This window comes from Mytilus edulis, chromosome 13, assembly GCF_963676685.1.
Source record: "Mytilus edulis chromosome 13, xbMytEdul2.2, whole genome shotgun sequence".
Taxonomy (NCBI): Eukaryota; Metazoa; Mollusca; class Bivalvia; order Mytilida; family Mytilidae; genus Mytilus; species Mytilus edulis.
In genome coordinates this window covers 7,994,765-8,013,751 of record NC_092356.1, presented here as the reverse complement: position 1 = coordinate 8,013,751, position 18,987 = coordinate 7,994,765, and the positions used below count along the sequence as shown (strand labels likewise).

At 32.1% G+C, this 18,987-nt stretch overlaps 1 protein-coding gene across 1 annotated transcript; it reads right to left on the bottom strand.

Moving 5' to 3' along the window:
- Positions 1 to 4,019: 4,019 nt before the first annotated feature.
- On the bottom strand, positions 4,020 to 18,979 carry LOC139502028 (major facilitator superfamily domain-containing protein 8-like). Its single transcript, XM_071291350.1, has 12 exons — positions 18,835 to 18,979; positions 15,473 to 15,596; positions 14,788 to 14,915; positions 12,579 to 12,698; positions 12,158 to 12,237; positions 11,226 to 11,541; positions 10,222 to 10,295; positions 9,324 to 9,407; positions 8,138 to 8,270; positions 6,514 to 6,636; positions 5,403 to 5,533; positions 4,020 to 4,271 (listed from the first exon to the last, which is right to left on the bottom strand). Exons 1-12 carry the CDS (start codon positions 18,905 to 18,907, stop codon positions 4,074 to 4,076), a joined length of 1,584 nt encoding a protein of 527 aa, XP_071147451.1. The 5' UTR covers positions 18,908 to 18,979; the 3' UTR covers positions 4,020 to 4,073.
- Between the last annotated feature and the right edge of the window lie 8 nt (positions 18,980 to 18,987).

The window sequence follows — 18,987 nt, the reverse complement described above, 5'->3', positions numbered from 1 at the left end:
AAAAAAGTCAAGGTTTACCCTCAAATATGTTAATTACTTATATTTTATTTTGCTGATCAACGTTTAGTTGTAGGACTTTGCCGAATAAACGAAATTACTATGGTACCCATCAGGTATTACTAAATTCTCATACTAGTAAATATCTTTTCATTAATTTTCCTTTGTACATATATCCTAAAGCAAATGCGCCAGTTGGTGTCAGATTGTGCTTCTATATCAAATGAGACCTTGGTTTCACACTATGACACACTCAAATCTTATATCAAATGAAACTTTGGTTTCACACTGTGACACACTAAAATCTTATACCGAATGAGACCTTAGTTTCACACTGTGACACACTTGGATCCTATATCGAATGAAAATATGATTTCATACTGTGACATACTCATTTCCTATATTAAATGAGACTTTGGTTGGTTTCACACTGTGACATACTCGGATCCTATATCGAATGAGACATTGGTTTCACAATTTGACACACACATATCCTTTATCAATTAGTCCTTGGTTTCACACTGTAACACACTCAGATCATATATCAAATGAGACTTTAGTTTTACACTGTGACACAGTCGGATCCTATGTCAAACGAGTTCTTGGTTTCACACTGTGACATACACATATCCTATATCAAATGAGGTCATTGGTTTCACACTGCGACGCACTCAGATCCTATATCAGTCCTTGGTTTCACCCAAATATCCTATATCAAATGATGTCATTGGTTTCACAATGTAACACACACTGTGACACACACACAGATCCTAAGGCAAATTAGACCTTGGTTTCACAATGTGACACACTCAGCTCCGATATCAAATGAGACTTTGGTTTCACAATGTGACACACACAGATCCTGAAGCAAACGAGCCTTTGATTTCACACTGTGACATACTCAGCCCCTGCTAGTATATCAAATGAGACTTTGTTTTCACATTGTGACACAATCAGATCCTATATCAAATGAGTCATTGGTTTCACACTGTGACACTTTGAGATCCTATATCAAATCAGATTTTGGTTTCACACTGTGACACTTTCAGATCCTATATCAAATCAGATTTTGGTTTCACACTGTGACACACACAGATCCTGAAGCAAACGAGCCTTTGGTTTCACACTGTGACATACTCAGCCACTGCTACATGTAGTATATCAAATGAGACTTTGGTTTCACACTGTGACACACTCAGATCCTATATCAAATGAGATTTTGGTTTTACATTGTGACACACATAGATTCTATATCAAATGAGACTTTGGTTTCACACTGTGACACATACAGATCCTGAAGCAAATGAGCCTTTGGTGTCACACTGTGACACACACAGATTCTATATCAAATGAGACGTTGGTCCAACACTGGGACACACACAGATCCTAACGCAAGTGAGACTTTGGTTTCACACTGTGACACACTCAGATTCTATATCAAATGAGACGTTGGCCCAACACTGTGACACATACAGATTCAATGAGCCTTTGGTTTTCACTGTGACATACTCAGCCTCTGCTAGTATATCAAATGAGACTGGGTTCACACTGTGATACACTTAGACCATATATCAAATGAGACTTTGGTTTCACACTGTGACATCCTCAGATCCCATATCAAATGAGATTCAAGTTTCACACTGTGACACACAAATCCTACAGCAAATGAGACTTTAGTTTCACACTGTGACACTCACAGACCCCAAAGCAATTGAGACTTAGGTTTCACACTGTGACACATACAAATCCTTAAGCAAATGATACTTTGGTCTCACACTGAGACAAACACATATCCTGAAGCAAATGATACTTTGGTCTCACACTGTGACACATACAAATCCTTAAGCAAATGATACTTTGGTCTCACACTGAGACAAACACATATCCTTAAGCAAATGATACTTTGGTCTCACACTGTGACACATACAAATCCTTAAGCAAATGATACTTTGGTCTCACACTGTGACACATACAAATCCTTAAGCAAATGAGACTTTGGTCTCACACTGTTACACATACAAATCCTTAAGCAAATGAGACTGGTCTCACACTGAGATGCACACATATCATAAAGCAATTGAGACTTAGGTTTCACACTGACCTTAAAGCAAATGAGACTTTGGTTTACACTGTGACACACACATATCTAAAGCAAATGATACTTTGGTCTCACGTGACACATACAAATCCTAAAGCAAATAAACTTTGGTCTCACACTGTGACAAACACATATCATAAAGCAATAGAGACTTTGGTTTCACACTGACCTTAAAGCAAATGAGACTTTGGTTCACACTGTGACACACACAGATCTAAAGCAATTGAGACTTTGGTCTCACACTGTTACACATACAAATCCTAAAGCAAATAAGACTTTGGTATCACACTGTGATGCACACATATCATAAAGCAATAGAGACTTTGGTTTCACACTGACCTTAAAGCAAATGATACTTTGGTTCACACTGTGACACACACAGATCTAAAGCAATTGAGACTTATATATATTTAAATAAGCCTCGTTTTCAACATTACTTGTATAGGTAATTTTAATTGTTACTTGTTTAAGTAATGCCCCTGACTGCTCTATACATGAACTTGCACTCATTTTCATGAAACTAGACTTCATTGATAATTGCTCATTATTTTCTCTTTCAGTTACAATAAATGGAGCATGAACCTTGAAAATTCACAATTAATATGATTACTTCAAGTTCAACATTATTACAACAAATATTATTGCGATTTTGTCATTTTAGACTAAAATATGATTTTAATTTGTGAGAAATTGAGAAAAATACAAATTAATTCATATAAAAAATTTCAATATGCGAGTTTAAAATAATGCGTTTATAAATGACTCTTGCTTTTTTTTCGCAATAACAAAAACAACGCAAAAAATTCTGAATTTACAGTGCTTTAAAGTAATACCTCAAGTTTGGTCTAAATGAGCTGAAACAATCAATTGAGCTTAACAAATGGAGAAACCATATTCAATTTCTTACTACATCAAATAATAGATAAATCCATAGTTTGTACCATTATAAAACTTAATAAGGCATGAAGGTGGTTTTCTTCTCCTTCATTTTTGGGATTCAATAGGAAACAGCTCTATATTTTTGTAAAAATGTACTTAGTTGTCATTTGTTGATGTGTTACATAATTGTTTTTCATTCACTTTTTTTAACATAAATTAGGCCGTTAGTTTTCTCGTTTTAATTGTTTTACATTTGTCATTTCAGAGTCTTTTATAGCTCACTATGCGGTATTGGCTTTGCGCATTGTTGTACAGTGACCTATAGTTGATAATTTTTGTGTCATTTGGTCTCTTTTGGAGAGTTTTCAAATTGGCAATCATACCACATCTTCTTTTTTATAATATATACAAATATTCAGGAGCCTGTAATTCAGTGGTTGTTGTTTGTTTATGTGTTACATATTTGTTTTTTCGTTCATTTTTTTACATAAATAAGGCCGTTAGTTTTCTCATTTGAATTGTTTTACATTGTCTTATCGGGGCCTTTTATAGCTGATCATGCGGTATGGGCTTTGCTCATTGTTGAAGGTCGTACGATGACCTATAGTTGTTAATGTCTTTTGTGGATAGTTGTCTCATTGGCAATCATACCACATCTTCTTTTTTATATAAATAGTGATACAAAATCAAGCAGAATCATTCACTCAATAAAATCGCCTATTTGACAGACTGAATGTTTTACTCCCTCCTAAATTCAGTGGCAGGGGTAATAGGTAATACTGTGGATTCATTTATTTTCGTGGTATACCAATTTTTGTGAATTTCGTGGTTTGAGGTGAACCCCAAATTTATATGTTCAACAAAGTACAAGTTCTCTTTATGAAGACTTTGGTAAAACCATGAAATAAAATATCCACAAAAATACAATATTTCCTGAATCCACGAAAATTGGTATCCACGAAAATAAATGAATCCACAGTACCAAGGATTTGTATAGTATACAAATCCTTGACAGTACACAATTAAATGCCAACAAATGCTTTTATGATACATTTATTAGAAACATATAAATAATATTTTGTATTGTCTTATCACAATATTATGACAGTAAAGGTGTGGATTCATTCATATCACTGTTTTGCTTAAAAGTTGTATTAACTGCTGAACTGTTTCCTGCTAGGCTGTTATTAGCTGCTGAACTGTTGTCTGTGTGTATATTTTCTGCTGACTTGTATTTTATGTCACTTTGGGTCTTTGAAGAAGGCAACAGTCGACTAAAGGACAATAACAACATCAACTAAAAAACACAAGTAAAAAATAAATGAGAAATGCTCTGAATACACTTCATATACATCAGATAGACAGACATATAAAACTTAGAAGTTGTGGTATGATTGGTGGTTAATTGTCTTATTGACAATCAATCCACATTTCCCTATTTTTATTTGATATTGTCAAATTTAAATGCATTTTCTTTTTCTGCTCTACTCAAATAGTGAGTATGACTAGAGTGGTGTTATATTGCTGTGCTTCAGGAAAGAGAGGGAGAATTGGTTTCTCTGTGTTTTCATTCTTTCTTTTGTATAACATCTGAATAGTTGACAGGGAAGCTACCAATTGAATGAAATATCAAAAGATTTGGAAGTGGGGCCAATTTTGCCCCTTAAAGCCCATTCTCCCTTCTAGAGTGGAGAAATATTGCAGTTCATAAGCAAGAGAGGGATATTTTTTTTCTCTTTGTTTTCAGTCTTTCTTGTGTCCCCTGATTTGTTGGCAGGGAAGCTCCAATTGTGTGACATTTGGACAAGAACTGTTAAATTCTTGACTTGGTACAGGGATTTTCTAAAATGATAACAGCACAACAAATTACCATTATAAAGCAAGAGACAATTTTATCCCAAAAGGTTGAATTATTTTACCCAAGGCTGAAGCTAAGTTTTATATATTTGTATTTATAAAACTGCCCATGAATAATATTAAAGAAATGAAGTAATTCTTTGAGTTCTAAAAGTTTTTTGATAGATAGATTTCACTGCAATACATACCAAAGATACACCTAGGAGGCTCAGCATCACACCAAACATAAGATATGGCCATCTCAACGTGGATCCTGCCCATAGTGGAGCACATGTAAAACTTACCAAAGATACACCTAGGAGGCTCAGCATCACACCAAACATTAGATAGGGCCATCTCAACGTGGATCCTGCCCATAGTGGAGCGCATGTAAAACTTATAAAAGATACACCTAGGAGGCTCAGCATCACACCAAACATTAAATATGGCCATCTCAACGTGGATCCTGCCCATAGTGGAGCACATGTAACACTTACCAAAGATACACCTAGGAGGCTCAGCATGACACCAAATATAGATATGGCCATCTTAACGTGGATCCTGCCCATAGTGGAGCACATGTAAAACTTACCAAAGATACACCTAGGAGGCTCAGCATGACACCAAACATTAGATATGGCCATCTCAACGTGGATCCTGCCCATAGTGGAGCTAGTATTGTACTAAGTCCGACTGTAGTTCTTCTCAAACCTTGACTTAATCCTACAAAAAATACAAAATAATAATCAAATAAGTTTTAGCTTTCTTAAAAGCTAGGGACTGCTTCGCTCTACAGTAATTTAAGGTTATATGTGTGCATTTGGTTGTTAAATTAGTATTGGAAATGTGGTATTTTTAGATATTGATTGATATAAAATGGATGTACTTTAAGAGTGTGCTTTATACACGCATGCTTTTAAAAAATTATAATTTCTTGTTAAAATTTAAACAATTAGAAATTTATACACGACTCTTGAAGTGTTCCTATATTGTAAGAAGTTATAAAATACAGATAATGCCTTTTTGTAAACATTGTATAAAAATTGTTTAGCAAAGCAAAACATGCAAATTGCAGAGTAGTAACAAAGCAATAAAACAAGTATTAATAATTGATATTTCAATATTGAATTTATCTGTAAAATGTATGCATAATAAAGCGAACATGAATTAATGACAGTTGATCAGAACTGAAATACACATAGTTAATTTTCTGGCATTTGATGTCTTATCCTGGACGAGAAAAGTCTGTTATTCTTTATCTCATTTAAGCCAATAGCTGTTGCTGTATCTCAGCCTCATTATAATGCAACCAATCAGAATCTTTATGTGATAAGTCATTTATTCAAGATTGTGTGTATTTCGACTGAAAATAATAGCTCTGCACCGTGACGCGAAGCAAATATGTAATTTTTAATGGCATAATTGTTTATTTCCTATTTTTGGGGTTTCCAGGTCTGAGATTGATTGAGAGGATAATGGAAATATTTTGTTCGTTGAAAGAAAAAGAAAACTACTTTTAAAGGTATTTGAAATTTGAACTTGATGATGATACTGGATGACTGTTTAACAATCAGCAGCAAATTAAATGCGGACAATAAAATGTAAATGTCATTTAAACTTCAGGTTTGACATAAATGTTGGTTAAAAGGTGATCTCTAACTCTGTAATGCCCACAGCAAAGTGTTAGACAATTAAGAACTTACCCTGGATTTCTTTTGGTAATAACTTTGTATATAAAGACATACTGCAAGTAAATAAAAATGGTAGTGCTAACATGTCTAAAGCTATCCCTATCACAAACTTCCATATATTTTCTGCTGGGGTATCTGCAAATATGAATACAAAAAAATAAAAATCAACTCTCTGAACAGTAAGCTCTTATGGCATACTATAATATATGGCCTTTGTTAGTCTTGTAGGACTTTTTATTCAGTTTCTTGTGCATATTTTGTAGTTTACTATGACATCCATTATCACTGAACTAGTATACATTTTTTTATGGGGCCAGCTGAAGCACGCCTCGAGGTGCAGGAGTTTCTCGCAACATTGAAGACCCATCAGTGGCCTTAGGTTGTTGTCTGCTCTTTTGTCGGGTTGTTGTCTCTTTGACACATTCCCCATTTCCATTCTCAATTTTATATAAATATTAATAGTACAGGGTGAGAGCAGATTGTTACCATAGGAAAATATTGTCAACTAATAAATATTTTCTGTTCTGTTACTCTCTCAGCTATTTATTTGTTATTTCCTTTATTATACTGTTATAATGTTCTGTTACTACATGTACTATTGTCTGTTCAATCAATTTGATCAACTGTTTTTTTCTTATTTTCTATAATCAGACACTATGAGTAGTTATATTTTTTATAAATATTCACTGCACAAATGTGCAACTTGAAACAGAATTTTGTTTCAGAAAGCCATTCATTGTAGGCCCAGTGAAAAAAATAATCCTTTTTTTATACATAAGCAAGCTGCATCCATTAGGCAGCAACCATTGGATTTTCTGGGGGGGGGGGGGGGGCTATGGTTTTTTTTTGGAAAAAAAAGTTTGTTTCCATTTTTTGGAGAAAAAAATAATTTGTTTTTGATTCTGAGAAAAAAAAATTGTTTGTTTCACCCTCAGCTGCCACTATATGTAATGCTAAAATTGAATGAAAAAAATTGTTTTCGACTTGTCGCAAAAAAAATAGATGCGGCGAAAAAAAAAATTTGTCCAGAAAAATAAACCATAGCCCCCCCCAGAAAATCAAATGGTTGCTGCCTTAGCAATTGCAAGACAGATTAATGTTCTTTTAACTTAGCTTTGGTCTAGGGACACATATTTGTGTTGTGTTTTCCAGTGTCGACAGTGTATAGCTTGCAATTTTTGTTCATATACCTTCCAAAATTCATTAATTTGATGTTTTATGCAAAAAAAAGTAAGTAAGATGAAATTACATGTGAAAAAATTTGGGGCATGAATTTCTAGGCAGAGTAGTGATTTGGTCCAGTTTGAAAAGGTCAAAATTTAGTATGTCTAAAGCTGTAAAACTGAATTAGTAACCTCTTTTAACATGACATTGTCTATATCTTGAGTAAGAGCCAATAGACTTTTCTATAATTCTGATATGATTTGTCACAAAAGTCCTGAAAGTAGTACAAGTCTCTGTGTAAATCTTTTTTGGATAGTGCTAACTACCGGTAGTGCGATTTTCTTTAAATTAGATGTTTTTCTATCAAATTTGAATTTCACTACAAAATATCTGTTCTCTAGTCTAATACTACATATTTAGCCATCTATTAGGGGTATAAAAAAGAAAGATTTATGTTCATATTATAACTTACCATTATAGGCTCTGGGTACTACGTACATAAGCCATCCATTAGCCATAGCCAGTAAAAAACATCCCATTAATATCATTGTTCTATCTTTCAAATGTTTACTTAGTATCCGTACTAATATAAATACCAGTATAATCTAAAATTACATAATGTATAATACGACAATCAAATACATTTTTTCTATCATAATCTGTCTTAACAAATTGATGATCAGTATGTTAATCTGCAGTTCATAGCCTTTATAATATTGATTCAATATACAAAAGTCTTTTAAAAGAATTTTTTCAGTTTGTTTTGTCATTAACTCATAATCATGACTCCTTTCCACTTACAATGAAAATTTGTATAATTGAAAACTGTTCAAATTTCATTTCTTATTTAAAACGAAGATACATTTTCCCTAATAATAAAATAATAAGACAATGGTAGCTATATGTTTACAAACAATAAATTGTTGTCATAAAATCTGTTGTCTTTATCTCATTCCAAGGCGATTTCTTCAGTTAAATGTTTATAACTGATTTTTCGTAATGCTGTTTTACACTTCTTTATAAGTAGTGGAACTTTGTGAGAACAGCTATTACCTAAATATATAATGTTGGAAGTGAAATGAAGGTGCTCATAGACAATAAGAGTATGTAACAATATCAAAATTTGAATACTGTGGATTCATTTATTTTAGTGGGTACCAATTTTCGTTGATTGAAAAAAAAAATTAACACTTTTATGGACTTTTATTTCGTGGTTCTGGAAAAGTCTGCATACAAGCCTATGTACAATTTGTAATTCGTTGAACATTTAAATTCGTGGTTCACTTATACCCATAAAATCCACAAAAATTGGTATTTAGTTAAGGTATGACTGTAATATTTTTTCTGTCTATGAAGAAATAACATAAAAAAATTGGTGCACACTGAATAATGCACATAGTGGGTTATTTAACAGTGTGCACCACATTTTTTATGTTATTTCGAATAGACAGAAAAAATATTACAGTCATTTCTTATAATTTAATTCTAAATTCCATTTTAAACCGTAGAAAACCATGAAAAAACGTTGATGATGTCACGGTCACGTGACTAAATTATGTCTATGGGCTGATAACATAATTACGTCAGCCAATCAGAAGACGCGTTACATCCAAACTTAAATTATTGAAAAATAATAAATCCCCAGTATTAATAGTTACCTCTACCCCAGCACAGCAATACATCAGACTATTCTCCAGTTCTCCCCAGTGTAACAGTGTATTGGATAGTGGAGTAGCCATTGTCTGAAAATAAATATTTTCTGTAGGCAACATTACAAATAACAATATTTAGTCATTGGATAGTGGAGTAGCCATTGTCTGAAAATAAATATTTTCTGTAGGCAACATTACAAATAACAATATTTAGTCATTGGATAGTGGAGTAGCCATCGTCTAAAATTAAATATTTTCTGTAGGCAACATTACAAATAACAATATTTAGTCATTGGATAGTGGAGTAGCCATTGTCTGAAAATAAATATTTTCTGTAGGCAACATTACAAATAACAATATTTAGTCATCAAATTAGAGCTCTAAATAGCCCCATGTCTAAAAATTGGTAAGCTTAAAAAAAATTACAAACAAATAAAATTCTTAAATGATTAGTTGCACAAGGATATCTGTTAGGTAATTAGAGAGCTATAAATACAAGTAAGATGACACACATGTATAATAATATTAAATTTTGAGTCTTAAATTGTGTATTGAAGGCAAAAATTGGTAGAGTAGAATATAATATAAATGTAACACCATTCAGGGACTCATATACAAACTATATGGCTCATATGCATTCAATAACAAAGAGGCACTGACCATAGTCTCAATCAGTTATTAAACAAAGAAAAGTTTACAGTAGGCACATGTTAAACTCATTCTAATTTATATCTAAATAGGATGAATAACTAATAACTATAATTTTATGCTACAAAATATAAATGAACTTATAAAAATAAGATTAGTACTTTCTTTTGTTGTCCTTATTTTCTATCATTTTACTTTTTTATCAATTTTTTTTTCAAATTAAACAAATTATCAATCTGAAATTATTTATATTTACCTCTAAAGACACTTGACTAAATAAACTTATAAACTGTACACCAAGTAATGTGACAATTTCTTCTCTGACATACACTGAAAACAGAAAATTAGATAATGAAGAGTTAGTTCCCTTTGTTTGACAGATATCATAGTTATTACACAACAAAATATTTCTTAAATATATGTTAAGGAGAATTTAAGATATTGTTTGGTTACTTTGAAATTTGCATTAAAGAAAAAGGTCTGGTAAGGTCATATTTGTGCCTCCTACATTGAAACTGTAATTTTATCACAAATTGCCAAATATTATTTTAACTAAAGCCACAAAGAGTGCTCACAGCCAAGCCTTATATAACGCCAAAGGATAAGTTTCAATTTATCATGTCATAAAAATGTACATTTGTAGGGTACTACAGATAGGACTTTAAACATCAGATTAATAACTAGTTAACAGGTTAATGGGTTCAAAGATACATGAGAAACTGTTGGATTTGACAGAATGACAACACTAATATTTAATGAAGAAGTAAAAGCTAGACTGAAAAAAAATATTTTGCTACAAACGACAAACACTGAATAGTTTGTTAACCAAATAAAATGAGTTAACTTTTTTAAACATTTTAAAAGACAGAAACAGATATTAGTTTAAACTCTCAATAAATAAATGATACTGATAAAAAACTGAAGGAAGACATATAAAGTTTGATATAAATTACCAAGTTGAACTTGATATGAGAAGAAATGAAAAAAATATTTTCCTCAGGGTTTATGGGAACTATGTTAACCAAAACTTTGCCACCTAATAATCATTGAATGATGTTAATTAATGTCTATAAGGTTTTTCCAATCATCAAATCTTCAAAGGCACTCCCAGCTTCCTCCTCCAATAAAAACTGGCTGCCACGAAATAGCCCAAAAGCGGTGCTTAAAATTGGCATTAAAACACCAAAAATCAAAAGAATTTCCCTTCCAATTTCAGAGAAGGAGCTATTTCTGTCTCAAATTAAATTGTTTATAATTTACTTTTATAAAAGAATGCCCCGCTGAGTTTTTCTTTTGTGACTGGTTCCTCTGTCTTTACTTCACTTATCTGTTTCTCATACTCAGTGGTAGACTGGATTCCTTCAATATCTGCACTGACATCATAATTATTGGGACCAGTTATCACAGTGTCATAGGTAGGAGGATTCTGATTGGATAATGTGTCATTAGAATGACTAGATATGACAGGATCAACCACTCTTTCCTCTTCAAGCTCTTGCTCTTTTATTTTATGTAAATCAGTATAAAACAGTAGCAGTAATAATAATTCTAATGTCCATAGACATGCCATGAAAGCCTGGAAAGAAAATAAATAATTAAAAAAGATTCATATACATGTGTATATTTCAGATTCACACTGGACATTTCAGACATCTTTATTTTACTGTACCTAATACAAAGTTCTGGCTTTTAAAGACATTTTTCAATTTGAACTTAAGATAATAGGTCAGGTAATTCAAATTTAGTTTATATTGCATACACTGTCTGTTAAATTGTAATAATCTAAAAAATTATTTAATTAGTATCATCTTTTATAACAGATTTTTTCAAATCCAAACAACTATTAAACCAATTAATTTGGCCTCCTCAATATGTCTTAGATGTACATAGGAGTTGAGTTATCTCCCATTGTTAACATGTACAGTATAGAAACATTTATACCTCATGCATTTTCTGTATTTTTTTATTAAATTGTTTTATATACCAGTACACAATAACTGTTTTGATAATAAAATATCATGGTATTCAATATTCTGAATTGCTTGACATGGGTAGGGATCTAAAGAAGTCTTGAACATAAGTACTTGTGAAAAAAGTACATATACAATACATGTATTACCAAATATATATATTATCTTTTTTTTCCACTGTCACATACAAAAAAGACTTAAAATTTAGATATACTACCTTACCCCAGGGTCTGTGTATTTGTTCACTTTGAATGGACCAATGTTAAAGTTGGCAAGTCGAAGAAAAACATTTAGACCAGGCCCTGAAAAAACAAAGAAAATTATCATGAGAGAATATACCTCCCAATGAAATAAATACTTTTAGCACTTATGTTTTTACTTTAAGTGTGAAAAAGTAAAACTAAATTCTATTTAGTATTGAGCCTTTTCAGTTGTTTGCATGAATAGGAAGTAATTTTTTTCATTAAGGAAAAAAAGGACAAAATTGGTCTTTTTTTTACAGACAAATATAAAATGAAGTAAATATATACACATGTACCTATCAAAAGGTCATTTTGTCTAAAGGAAGTGTATATAAAACATGTACCTATTTTAAGAGCATACTTTGTCTACTAGTATTTTTAGTAAATATATACACATGTACCTATCAAAAGGCCACTTTGTCTAATTGCAATCATTGTTGATAATATTCCCGTTCTTTCTGCTTCAGTGGTCACTCGAGATATCTCAGCTAAAATCACAGACTCAGCTCCTGCTCCAACACCTAAAATCAGAAAAATATATAAAAATCAGAAAAGTATATAAATAAACCAGATGTGGAGCATGTCAATGAGACGGTCAAGTTCTACTTATAACAAAACAAAAACAAGAGGCTCTCAAGAGCCTGAATCGCTCACCTGAATTTTTTTGGTTTAATCTCATATCAATGATTATTTTGGCTTTTCAATTTATTTAAATGTTCTTTGAATCGTCCTATTTTCTTCAAAAGCAAAAAAAAAATCATTTTCTCCTATGTTCTATTTTAGCCATAGGAGCTATGTTTCTTGACATACAAGGAAATGAAATATAAAATTTATACTAGATACTCTGAAACTCTAAAACTCATTTAGCCTAAGTTTGGCTGAAATTGATACAGCAGTTTCAAAGGAGAAGATTTTTTAAAGTAAGTCAACATGATGAACAAATTGTGAAAAAAGTCTTTAAAGGGCAATAACTCCTTAAGAGGTCAATTGACAATTTTGGTCAAATTGACTTATTTGTAGATCTTACTTTGCTTAACATTTTTGCTATTAACAGTTTATCTGTATCTATAATAATATTCAAGATAATGACCAGAAACTGCAAAATTTCCTTAAAATTACCAATTAAGTGGCAGCAACCCAACAATGGTTTGTTTGATTCATCTGAAAATTTCAGGGCTGATAGATCTTGACCTAATGAACATTTTTACCCCCATGTCAGATTTGCTCTAAATGCTTTCGTTTTTGAGATATAAGCCAAAAACTGCATTTGACCCCTATGTTCTATTTTAAGTAACGGCGGCCATGTTTTTTGACGGATCAAAAATCAAAGCACACACTTTGTGCAGGATAATCTAAGGAACAATCATGCTAAGTTTCATCCAAATCCATTCAGCAGTTTCAGAGGAGAAGATTTTTTAAAGTTAGCAAATATGATGAACAAATTGTGAAAAATTGTCATTAAAGGACAATAACCCCTTAAGGGGTCATTTGACAATTTTGGTCATATAACTTATTTGTAGATCTTACTTTGCTGATCATTTTTGCTGTTTACAGTTTATCTTTATCTATAATAATATTCAAGATAATGACCAAAAACTGCAAAATTTCCTTAAAATTACCAATTAAGTGGCAGCAACCCAACAATGGTTTGTTTGATTCATCTGAAAATTTCAGGGCTGATAGATCTTGACCTAATGAACATTTTTACCCCATGTCAGATTTGCTCTAAATGCTTTCGTTTTTGAGATATAAGCCAAAAACTGCATTTGACCCCTATGTTCTATTTTAAGTAACGGCGGCCATGTTTTTTGACGGATCAAAAATCGAAGCACACACTTTGTGCAGGATACTCTAAGGAACAATCAAGCTAAGTTTCATTCAAATCCATTCAGTAGTTTCAGAGGAGAAGATGTTTGAAAAATTGTTAACGACGACGACGACGACGGACGCCAAGTGATGAGAAAAGCTCACATGCCATGGCCTTTTAGGCCAGGTGAGCTAATGAAGAAACAGGTCTGACAGAAAACAATCACGGAAAAAAGGATTTTGTCTAGTGTTCAGCACATGAACAGGTGGATTTTGTTTATTTGCTATAATAGTACTACACAAAAGAGTACAAAGTTAAACTGTACACGCTGCCTAGATGCTATCCCAATTGTTATGGATAATATAAGTACCGGGTAGCACTTTTAAAACTCATCAGCCCAAGGCATAGATAGAACAACAAAAAGTTTCTTTACATTTTTCTACAAAATTATTTCAAGGATTGTTGTCTCACGTAACTGCATATCTATTCTTTATTTCTTCCTTTTAAAATGTTTAAATTACATATGCTAGCCAACAAAATCTGTCCCATGATTATAACTGTGGGTTCATTATTATTCGTTAGGTATCAATTTTATTGAAGGTTGGTGGGTATAGGTGAACCATGAATTCAAAAATTCAACAAATATCATATTTTCAATAGGCTTTGTATACAAAAATCAGAAGATTGGCAAAAACGTGAAATCAAATATCCACGGATATGAAAGTTTTTAGCAATCCACGAAAATTGATACCAACGAAAAAATAAATGAATCAACAGTACATGTTATCTTGGTTATTACAAACCTGCTATCAGTCGACTTGCTAGCAAAAACCATTTTGAATTGCCCATAAAGTACATTGTATTACCACCAATCTCAAACACAGCACCAATCAACATTGGATACTTTGGCTTTCGTGTCACATCTGACCATCTTGAAAAAAATACAGTTGATTTAAGAATAAAAACATCATTAAAAAAAATATTCGTGACTATTTTAATATTTATGTATGTGTTCATGTTTGTCATGTTTGTTTGTTGATGTTCAACACCACTTTCAGAATCAAAATAGACATTTGCACTAAGTTTCAATGTATCGACAAAAATTAACTCCAAGGTAAACAACATTTTAAGCAAAATCTTAAAGTTTATAAATCTCATAGGGACAGATACAGTACACACACAGAGGATGTAATCTCATACTCACAAAACTGGTTTACACAAGTATAAAGTTTTTAGTTTATAACTTGATGCAAATAATGGAATAAGACTTAACCAGCTGTTATTAACATACAACAGTGTTAACGTTTGTCTCAGCAGATACCAAGTATTTCATAATTGTCCTTAGTTAAATATTTGTACTGTAATCATGGAAATCTTGGTAATTTGAATATATAAAGCATTTTCCCCCTTGACAATGTACATATGAATGTATATTCATGATAAATCAAAGAAAATTAAAATAGTACAATTCCACAAATGAGATTTTACCTGCCAAACATGGGTCCTGAAAGCATTGCAGTTAGACTGAAGGCAGACAGAATTAGTCCCAAGAAATATTGTTGTGCATGGAATGTGTTCTCTAGGTACAGCCATAATGTTGGTAGTATAACAGCTAAAAAATAATTAATAAAAGTCAAGAAATATATTCATGATAAGATGTCATACATATCTTGATTACTGATTTCTGGCATAAAATAGTCTTCTTTTTTACTCTGCATTTTTTATATATACTGGACCTTGGTATGAACCATAATCACAGGCATTTGTCTTGGAATTTTTTTCCCCATATATACATTTGTACATGTACATCTTATTATATTACATAAGCTACTTTAATATCTTGCATTTATGAAAAATGTCACCTGGTCCCGAAATTCCCTTATTCAAAGTTGTCAACCCCACTAAAACTTAATGTTATGCCATAAATCTAAATTGACCTATCTACACAATGGTGTAAAATATGCCTACCTTCGTTTTAGTATATCATTCATAGCAGGCCTACCCAAGTATGTCAACTTTAAATTATTATTTCTTTTTGGGTTACACTAATGACAGGACAATTGTCAGGATTGTGACAGGGTATTGATTAAAGCGCACATCAGTGAGTGAGAAATCTGTCATGTAAACTTCTTTGGCTAAAAATATTTTTTTACCTTTTTTGTTAGATTTTCATAAAATATAGATTATTGTCTCAACATGCAAAGGTCTTCATGTATTAAAAAATCTATTAAATAAAAAAAAGTTCTGACTAGTTAATTATGTCAATCTAGTCCAAATAATTACGTTAAATGCCTCTTGCAAGCTATTTTAATTTTTTCTGTGACGACTTGCTACAACGTGAAAGGAAGGCATCACAGAAAAAAATAATTAAAACAGCCTAGCAAGACATCATAATTATTTGGACTATCCGGACAATCGTCCTGTCATAATGATAAGGGGATGAAGTTCCCTTTTACGATGGAAAAATCAATCAAATTAAAAAAAAAAAATTTTAAATCAGGAAAAATTCATGAAATTTTCATTCTACTAATGAAATGATTTCAAATCAACGATCAAAATCGTTAACTTTTTTATTTTCAGATTTTTTTGTTTTCCCGCATCTGCGCAGAAACCTACTTCCTTTTTCCAGTATTGATTGCATGAGACTTTGAGTAAGGCAGCAACCATTTGATTTTCTGGGGGGGGGGGGGAGGGCTATGGTTTTTTTTGGAAAAAAAAGTTTGTTTCCAGTTTTTGGAGAAAAAAATAATTTGTTTTTGATTCTGAGAAAAAAAAAATTGTTTGTTTCACCCTCAGCTGCCACTATATGTAATGCTAAAATTGAAAGAAAAAAATTGTTTTCGACTTGTCGCGAAAAAAATAGATTGTTTTTCGCGGCAGCCGAAAAAAAAAAAAATTGTCCAAAAAAAAAAAACATAGCCCCCCCCAGAAAATCAAATGGTTGCTGCCTAAAATATATATTTATCAGTTTAGTAAAATATAGAAGGAAGCAATACCAATTTTATTTTTAATAATTCCTTGATATATGAAAAAACGTTGCCTGATGATCATGAAGATAGCATTTCTTTGTTTACATTGATTGAATATGACGTCATTAATAACGTCACAACTAAAATCCCTAACAACAGAACCAAAATCGGAAAGGTTGCAGTATTTCCGTTCCATTTTAAGGTAAGATTTTAAAGTTCAAATATGTTCATGACTGTTTGAATTAAAAAAACAAACTCATTCAGATTTCGTCCCCTTTCATAGGTAATGCGTGTCTCATATTAATTTAAACAAGTGACGGTGTAACCCCAGGTTTTTCTGTACTGAGAGTAAATCATCTTCTCCATTTCAAAGGCGGATCCAAGGGGGAAATTTTTATTGATTATATAGGGAATCACTGAAGCAATGACTGGAGTGGCCCCCCACAGGCACTCGTCTCAGATTTTTTCCCCCCTATTTACCTTTATATAACACAAGGTACTTAACTTGCGATTTTGAAAAATGTCATACGGTGACAAAATTCCATTAAAAATGCTGTGTCTCGGCTGTCAACCCCACTAAAACTTGTCATGTCGTAAATCTTAATTGATTTATCTTCACAATGGTGTATAACACGCCTATTGTTGTTGTCGGAATCATCCGTAGCAATCCTACCCAAGTATGTCAATCGTAATTATTTCGTCAACCTACACAAAATTGGCAATACACGTCTCGCAGTAAACATGGTAAATGATTAATTATAAAAATTGTTTCAGAAAAAACTTTTAGTTTTCGTATGAATCAGTCAGGGGTGGTACTTAAACAAGTGATTTCAAAATCACTTCTTTGAGTGATTTTGGCTGTGAAATATTTAAAATTTTTGCACAGACTTTTCAAAATCACTGAAACAAGTAATTTGAGAAGTAAAAATTTAATCACTTCAATAAGTGTTTATAACATTTTTTGGATATTTTTTCCACAAGCTTGATTTTTTTATTGGTATAAAGACCAGAATTCCATTGAAAAAACAACTATGTACATGCAGAAATTGTCATTTGCTTGATAAGCCTGCCAGTTTTTACAGTGTTTTTGATTATGCAAAAACTGGAATAATTTGTAGATCAGGGCATAACTTCAAAATAAATCCTTCTAATTCTAAAGAAAACCAATCAGGTCACCCAATACTGTTGACCTTTGTCTGATAGTAAGATTAGTTAATGAATATTTGATTAGAGAACAATTCCCAAGGGTACTTTTTAAAGCCTTAGCGCACTAACTTACTGTCCAAGCGCACTGATGAAATTGGTATCCAAAGATAAAGGGATAATTGATTTATGTAGGAAAATTATAGAAAAGTTTGTGAAAATATGGAAAATCAATGAAATTAGCATTTGAAGATCAAAGAAAACACCAAAATCACTTAAATAGGTGATAACTGAATATAAAAAATCACTGAAATAGGTGATACTGAAATCACTTGTTTAAGTAGCACCCCTGACTGTGAATAGAACTTATCATACAGTTAATTACGATTGACATACTTTGGTAGGATTGCTACGGATGATTCCGACAACAAATGTAGGCATGTTATACACCATTGTAAAGTAAATCAATTTAGATTTACGATATAACAAGTTTGTGGGGATGACAGCCTATAAAGCGGCATATAATGGAACTTCGTCGCCACCTGACATTTTTCAAAAATGCAAGTTAAGTACCTTGTGTTATATTAAGGTATATAGGATTTTTTTTCTGAAACAAGTGCCTGCATTTAGGTCGCGACACAGCAGAATACATGTAGTCAAGTTGTACAATGTGTCAATTATAAATTTTCAAGTGTAAAAGCCATTTGAGCCATAAAATCAAATGAACCTTAAAATTACCATATTCGACACCACCCATGAAAAAGTACAACCCTAAAATTGTGTAGCAAAGTTTCTTCTTTTTGTTTTTCATGATTCAATCGGCTGCATAGGTCTGTTTTCTGAACTGTTCAATGTCAAATCTTTTCCCATTTCTATCAAGTCATACCTGGT